Source organism: Arachis duranensis, chromosome 1 (genome assembly GCF_000817695.3).
Source record: "Arachis duranensis cultivar V14167 chromosome 1, aradu.V14167.gnm2.J7QH, whole genome shotgun sequence".
Lineage (NCBI taxonomy): Eukaryota > Viridiplantae > Streptophyta > Magnoliopsida > Fabales > Fabaceae > Arachis > Arachis duranensis.
In genome coordinates, this window is record NC_029772.3 from 67854156 (window position 1) to 67862199 (window position 8044).

The 8044-nt window shown below is 34.1% G+C and overlaps 1 protein-coding gene across 1 annotated transcript; it reads right to left on the reverse strand.

The window, feature by feature from the left end:
* Positions 1-497: 497 nt before the first annotated feature.
* On the reverse strand, positions 498-1082 carry LOC107494280 (uncharacterized). Its single transcript, XM_016115330.1, has one exon. It carries the CDS (start codon positions 1080-1082, stop codon positions 498-500), a length of 585 nt encoding a protein of 194 aa, XP_015970816.1.
* Between the last annotated feature and the right edge of the window lie 6962 nt (positions 1083-8044).

Below are 8044 nucleotides of genomic sequence, written 5' to 3' on the forward strand. Positions count from 1 at the left end.
GTCATTCCCCCTTTCTTGGGTACTACTTGCACTGGACTGACCCATGGACTGTCAGAGATAGGGTAAATGATCCCAGCTTTACACAACTTCAAGACTTCCTTTTGAACAACCTCCTTCATTGTGGGATTTAATCTTCTTTGAGGTTGTACCACTGGTTTGGAATTCTCCTCCAAGAGTATCTTGTGCATGCATATGGTAGGGCTTATGCCTTTCAAGTCATCAATGGTCCACCCCAATGCATCCTTGTGAGCTCTCAATACTACAAGGAGTTTTTCTTCTTCTTCTGCACTTAATGTAGAGTTGATGATCACTGGGTAGCTGTCCTTTTTACCAAGGAATGCATATTCAAGATGAGGGGGTAATAGTTTCAACTCTTGTTGTGGTGCCTCTTCTTTCTTGGCTTCACTTGGTTCCTCTGGTACTTCCAATTTGTTCTCTTCTTGTCCTTGAATGTCCTGGACTTCCTCCTGTTTCACTTGATGGTTTGTTTCAAGGACTTATTCAACCAAAGAATCCACCACATCAACCCTCATGCAACTTTCTTTCTCACTGGGGTATTGCATTGCCTTGAAGACATTGATGGTCATTTGCTCATCATGTACTCTGAAGATCATCTCTCCCTTTTCCACATCAATGATTGTTCTAGCTGTGGCCAAAAAGGGTCTACCAAGAATAACTGAGTTGCTCCCCTTTTCATCCATATCTAGGACTACAAAATCGGCTGGGAATATAAAATTTCCCACTTTCACCAAGAGGTTCTCAACTACACCATTTGGTATTTTGATGGATCTATCAGTTAGTTGGAGTGACATCCTTGTGGGTTTAAGCTCTTCAATCATCATTTTCTTCATCATGGTAAGAGGCATTAAGTTAATGCTTGCTCCCAGGTCACAAAGTGATTTATCAATGGCTATATTCCCAATTGTGCAAGGTATAAGGAAGCTACCTGGATCTTTAAGTTTTAGTGGCAACCCCTTTTGAATGATGGCGCTGCACTCTTGAGTGAGAACCACTATTTCTTTTTCTTGCCAACTTCTCTTTTTGGTGATCAGTTCTTTAAGAAACTTTGCATACAATGGCATTTTTCCAAAGCTTCAGCCAATGGAATGTTGATTTCAAGTTTCTTAAAGATTTTCAAGAATCTTGGAAATTGTTGGTCCTTTGTCCCTTTGTGTATCCTAGTTGGGTATGGAAGCTTTGGTTCATATGCTTTTACTCCTTCATTCTTGTTTTCCTGCTGTGGCTTCACATTCTCTTTGTTGTCATGGTGGTTGTCTTGAGTGGGTAGCTTGCTTTGTGACTTTACATCCTCTTTGCTTTTTTAAGATGTTGACCCCTTTTCTTCATCTTGCTTTTCTGCTGCATCTTGCTCCTTGGGTTTTGTTGCTTCCGCTCCAACTACCTTGCCACTCCTCAACTGCAAAGCTTTACATTCTTCCCTTGGGTTGGATATTGTATCACTTGGGAGGACATTAGTTGGGCGTTCAGCTTGTTTGGCCAATTGTCCCACCTGCCGTTCAAGGTTCTTCATGGCAACCTCGGATCTTTCTTGTCCTTTGATCAAGTTTTGAGTGAATTGAGCAATTGCTTGTGTGTTTTGGGTAAGGTTTTGCAGAGCTGCCTCAAGACTTGAAATTCTAGTTTCATAATGGTCAATTGGTGATATGATGGGGGTGATTGTTGTTGATGATTGTTGTTTTGGTGAGTCTGTGAGTTGTTGTGAGGTGTTTGGTATGTGTTTTGTGGTTTCTTGTATTGGTTAGTGTTGTTAGCATTGTGGTTTTGATTGTTTATGCTACGGGTATGGTTGGGGTTATTGTTCTTTTGCCAATGATTTTGGTTCTCACCCCACTTTAGGTTAGGGTGATTTCTCTAGGATGAGTTGTATGTATCACCATGGAATTCATTCTGAGAAAAATTTAAAGTATTCTGCATGTATTGAACTTGTTCCTGTGGTTGTTCAATAGTAGTTCCATCACCTTGGCCCCATTCAAGTGAAGGTTGATTTGTTGTATTCACTGATGCTAGTTGAAGGCCATCCATTCTCTTTGTCATCATTTCCATTTGTTGTTGGATTTGTTGGTGCATTAACTTATTCTGAGCCAATATAGCATCAACACCTTCAAGCTCCATCACGCCTTTCCTTGGGGCTGAGTTATGATGCCTCTCTGATGAGTAATAGTATTGATTGTTTGCCACAATCTCAATGAGGTCTTGAGCCTCTTCTGCAGTCTTTATCATGTTGAGTGATCCTCCTGATGAGTAATCTAGTCCCTTCCTTGCTTCTAGATTTAAGCCTTTATAGAAGTTTTGGAGTTTGACCCAATCACTAAACATGTCAGGTGGGCATCTTCTCATTAGTGCCTTATACCTTTCCCAGGCTTCATACAATGACTCCCCTTCTATTTCTCTAAAAGTCTGAACCTCTGTCTTCAACTTGATGATCTTTTGAGGTGGGTAGAACTTTGCTAGGAATCTGCTCATCAAATCATTCCAATTGTTGATGCTTTCCTTTGGGAATGACTCTAGCCATTGAGTGGCCTTATCCCTTAAAGAGAATGGAAATAGCAACAATTTGTAAACATCTGGATGCACTCCATTTGTCTTCACTGTATTGCATATCCTCAGAAAAATAGACAAATATTGATTTGGGTCTTCAAGAGGTCCCCCTCCATAGGAGCAGTTATTTTGTACCAAGGTGATGAGCTGAGGTTTCAACTCAAAATTGTGAGCATGAACATTTGGGGTGGCAATGCTGCTCCCACAATGTCTTGGGTCAGGGATGGTGTAAGAAGATAACACCCTTCTAGGTGGTCCATCATTGTTAACAGCTCCTTCAGGAGGGTTGTGCATGTCGTCTTCCATGACTTGGTCTTCTCCCTCTGATTCCTCTTCACCGACTATCCCCTTTCCTCTTTTTGCTCTCCTTATCCTTCGGAGGGTTCTCTCGTCCTCAATATTGAATCTATTTACCCCTGACATACACAAACAACACCAATAACAAAAGTGAAGCACTCTATTGCTAGAGTGAAATCAAAGTTAGTGAAACCAAATATCAAACAGTTAGTGGGTCTAACAAAAAAGACAAAAAAATGCTTAATCTAAACTACCATTCACTTAATCATTGTCAATCGTTTCCAATCCCCGGCAACGGCGCCAAAAACTTGATATGCGAAAATTTAGATTTCACGTACAACCGGCAAGTATACCGGGTCGTATCAAGTAATAAAACTCACTAAGAGTGAGGTCGATCCCACGGAGATTGGTAAATCAAGCAACTTTAGTTAAATGGTATATTTAGTCAAGCAAACATGGTTTTGAATTCATGAGATTTGATTCTTGAATGTAATTGCAGAAAGTTAAATAACAAGGAATTTAAAGAATTAGAACAAGGAAAGAAAATGAAAGTGAATAACTGAAACTTAAAGTGCAAGAAACTTAAATGATATGGAAAATAAACAGCAAGAAAGTAAAGAGTGCAGAATTGTAGAGAGCAGAAAAGTAAATTGCAAGGAATAGAAAACAGAGTGTAAGTGACGGAATGATAAATTGCAGGAAAGTAGAAGGGAATTGGGTAATGGGTATTCAAAGAACTAAAGAGCAAAAGAAATGAGAATGAATGATGGAAAGGATCATTAGGGATCAGAGATGTAAATTCTCATGAATTGATGTTGATCAATGCCTTCTCAATCATGGGTATAGATCCATGGCAAAGTGGGTAATTGAGTCCCAATCTCTTGGTAACTCAATTTCTCTCAACACAACCAATTTCCACTCTCGTGATCTAATTGTTCATGAGAAGAGATGAAGTTTAATTTCTAATCCAAGCTACACAACTTCCAGAATCTCAACCAAGGGAGGTTACATCTCACATACCAACCAAAGTGTATTAATCAAGGAAAACATGAAAGGATGAACTCTAAACTGAATTATGTAGCTCCTTTCTCAAGTTCACCACATAATTCATATAGATTTAATCCTCTCTTAATGGTGATTGAATCTGTGAAGAACAAGAGTTTCCTCTTAGATGAACCACTTGAATTGAGAAGGAAAAGAAAAGTTATCAACCCATTCAAATGAGCAGAGCTCCTCCCCCTAATGAAAATGGGGTTTAGTGAATCATAGCTCTAAATTCAACAACAAATGCAAAAAGTAAACATTCAAATTGAGTAGAGAGGAGTAATGAAGATTGAAGAAGAAGTTCTTAAAAATTGAAATTCAAAAATTGCAAAAGAAAACTAACTTCCTCCCTGCTATGCTTCCCAATTGGGAGTGTAGCACCAAGCAGAGTGAAAAGCTAGTAAAAGTAACTACTATGATGTAAAATGTAAAAGTGTCTAAGAGTCCCCTAAAGTACAAAACTATTCTCTATTTATACTATTCCTAAAACTCCTTGAAATTCTCCTTTTGGGTTAGCAATTTTGGGCCTTGCTCTTGTTGATTTTGCTTCATGAAAGAATTCTTGTCAAACAGAGGCAACAAGGCTCATTTTCACTACTTTGGCCCAATGGCCTGGCGTGTTTGTCAATAACGCCAACCTTGGTGCACGTTGGCAACGTGCAATGCCTTTTCCTGGGAGTGGGACATGGTGCTTGGGCGTTGTTGCCCAAGTTGTTGCCAAACACTTGCTTGTTCTTCATTCTTACTTCACTTTTTATGCTTGATGTTGCCTGAACTTTGAGCTTCAATCCTTTGCTCCAATATAAACTATTATACATCGTTGGAAAGCTCTTGATGTCTACTTTCCAATGCCACTAAAATCACCTCATTTGGACCTTCCTAGCTCAAGTTATGTTCCATTGAAGAGGGCAAGGTCAGGCTGCCTTGGTTAGGCATTTTTGCCAAACACGCCACCAATAACGTGCTCAACAACGCCCCTAGCCCAAATTTCTTGGCCTGAGCGTTGTTGCTAAAGTTGCCAAGGAACACACCAGTTCATTTTGGCCCTGGCAACGTGTTCGACCCTCCTCTCTTGGCTCATTCATGCTTCCTTGAATTTCAACCTCATTTCCTTGTTTTTAGAGCCTAAAGATGGCTCTGATTCGAGCTTCCATTTCATGCTTCACTATGGACTATTATATATCATTGGAAAGCTCCGAATGTTAGCTTTCGAACGCGACTAGAAGCACTCAAATTGGATTTCTGTAACTCAAGTTATGCATCCTTGAAGAAGGTGAGGTCAGGTTGTCTTGGTTGGAGTTGTTGGTGAAGTTATTGACAAACACGCCCCAAACAACGCCCAATCCTCCCCTGGCTCAAGTTTTTATCCTTGGCATTGTTGTGGGCGTTGTCAATGAACACGCCACTTCAACTTCAAGGCAACAACGCCTTCGAGCTCTCCTTGGCTCAATTTTTTGGCCTTGCGTTGCTAAGGAACACGCACATGTAACTTCAAGTTAGCAACGCCCAAGATCATTTTCCATAGTCACGTTGCAGGGACCAGCGTTGTTACTGGCATTGTTGATGAACACGCCAGTTCATCCTTCACTCAACAATGCTCTCGAGCCTTCTCTAGGTGTGCCTTGGAGTAGCCAGCGTTGTTGCTGGAGTTGCCAAGGAACACGCCAGCACCAACGTGCTAGTGCCCCTCTGGCGTTGTTGTGGGCGTTGCCAGGGAATACGCCAGTTCACTCCTTGCCTGGCAACGCTCTCGAGCTCCCTCTCTTGCTCTATTTTAAGCTTCCTGGCATTGTCCACAAACACTCCGGAGTTGGCAACGTGCTTCCTCTGTTTCCTTGCCAAGATTGACATATCTTCACATCTTTTTGCTCCAACTTTTGCTCCCTTATCTTCTTTCTTCATCACCTAACATGAACCAAAGAATCTTCCTCAAAGTTTTGCCATCTCATGTAATGAATTTCAAGAGAATCATTCATATCAACTTGTTTATAAACTTCTTAAATCATTTGCATGAATTATACCTAATTTCACCTATTTTTGGTTCATGAATGCATGTAGAGAAAGCTCACAAAATTGCTTGTTTATTCTGGTGATAATAAATGAAATTAAGCTAAAACCAACTAAACTAACTAGTTAAGATAACAAAAATGTGGATGCATCAATAAACAACAGATATGTAAATTTATTATTAATTTTTAATTTTTAAAGAAAAAAATAATTTTTTTCTAATAGTAGAAAAATAAAAAAATCCAACAATATCTTAAAAGTAAAAAAATTGAAAATTTTTAGATTTTTAAAATTAAATTAGTCAACTGTCGGGTGTAGCATTATCCGGTAAAGAACAAAATAACAAAAATATTTTTAAAAAAATAAAAATTTTACAAAAACTAAATTTCTTAATTTTGAATTTTTAAATTATAAGATTAAATTTTTTTATTTAAATTAAAAAAATAAAATAAAGTCCAACAATATCAAGTAAACAAAAAATCAGTAAATTTATTATTTTTTAATTTTAAAACTGAAAAATAAATTTTTTATAATAGTAGAAAAATAAAAAATTCCAACAATATCCAAAAAATAAAAAAATTTAAAAATTTTAAATTTTTAAATTAATTTATTCTTAATTTGTGAACAAGTGGAGCAAAAAAAGTCAACTGTAGGGTGTACCATTATCCAGTGAATAAAAAAATAAAAAATTATTTTTGAAAAAAATTAAAAATTTCAAAAAACTAATTTTTTATTTTTGAATATTTAAATTTTATGATTAAATTGTTTTATTTAAACTAGAAAAATAAAATAAAGTCAAGCAATATCTAGTAAATAACAGATCTATAAATTTATTATTTTTTTAAAATTTTAAACTTAAAAAATATTTTTTTCTAGTAGTAAAAAAATAAAAAATTCCAATAATATCCAAAAAATAAAAAATTGAAAATTTAATAATTTTTAATTACTTTATTCTTAATTTTTGAACAAGTGCAGCGAAAAAAAGTCAACTGTCTGGGTGTAGCATTATTCGGTGAACAAAAAAACTTTTAAAAATAAAAATTTGAAAAAAATAAATTTTTTATTTTTGAGTTTTTAAATTATAAGAATAAACTTTTTTATTTAAATTAGAAAAATAAAATAAAGTCTAACAATATCCAGTAAGGAACAGATATGTAAATTTGTTATTAATTTTTAATATTTAAATTAAAAAATAAAATAAAGTCCAGCAATATCAAGTAAACAAAAAAATCAGTAAATTTATTATTTTTTTAATTTTAAAACTGAAAAATAAATTTTTTATAGTAGTAGAAAAATAAAAAATTCCAACAATATCCAAAAACATAAAAAAATTTAAAAATTTTAAATTTTTTGAATTAATTTATTCTTAATTTGTGAACAAGTGGAGCAAAAAAAGTCAACTGTAGGGTTGTACCATTATCCAATGAATAAAAAAACAATATTTTTGAAAAAATAAAAAATTTCAAAAAACTAATTTTTTTATTTTTGAATTTTTAAATTTTATGATTAAATTGATTTATTTAAACTAGAAAAATAAAATAAAGTCAAGCAATATCTAGTAAACAACAGATCTATAAATGTATTATTTTTTTTAAATTTTTAAACGAAAAAAATAATTTTTTTCTATTAGTAAAAAAATAAAAAAATTCCAATAATATCCAAAAAATAAAAAATTGAGAATTTAATATTTTTTAATTACTTTATTCTTAATTTTTGAACAAGTGCAGCGAAAAAAAGTCAACTGTCCGGGTGTAGCATTATTCGGTGAATAAAAAAATACTTTTAAAAAAATAAAAATTTGAAAAAAAATACTTTTAAAAAATAAAAATTTGAAAAAATTAAATTTTTTATTTTTGAGTTTTTCAATTATAAGAATAAACTTTTTTATTTAAATTAGATTAAAAAAATAAAGTCTAACAATATCTAGTAAGCAAACGATATGTAAATTTGTTATTAATTTTTAATTTTTAAAGCAAAAATAATTTTTTTCTAATAGTAGAAAAATAAAAAATTCCAACAATATCTAAAAAATAAAAAAATTGGAAATTTTTAGATTTTTAAATTAATTTAGTCAACTGTCAGGTGTAGCATTATCTGGTAAATAAAAAAATAACAAAAATATTTTTAAAATTTAATA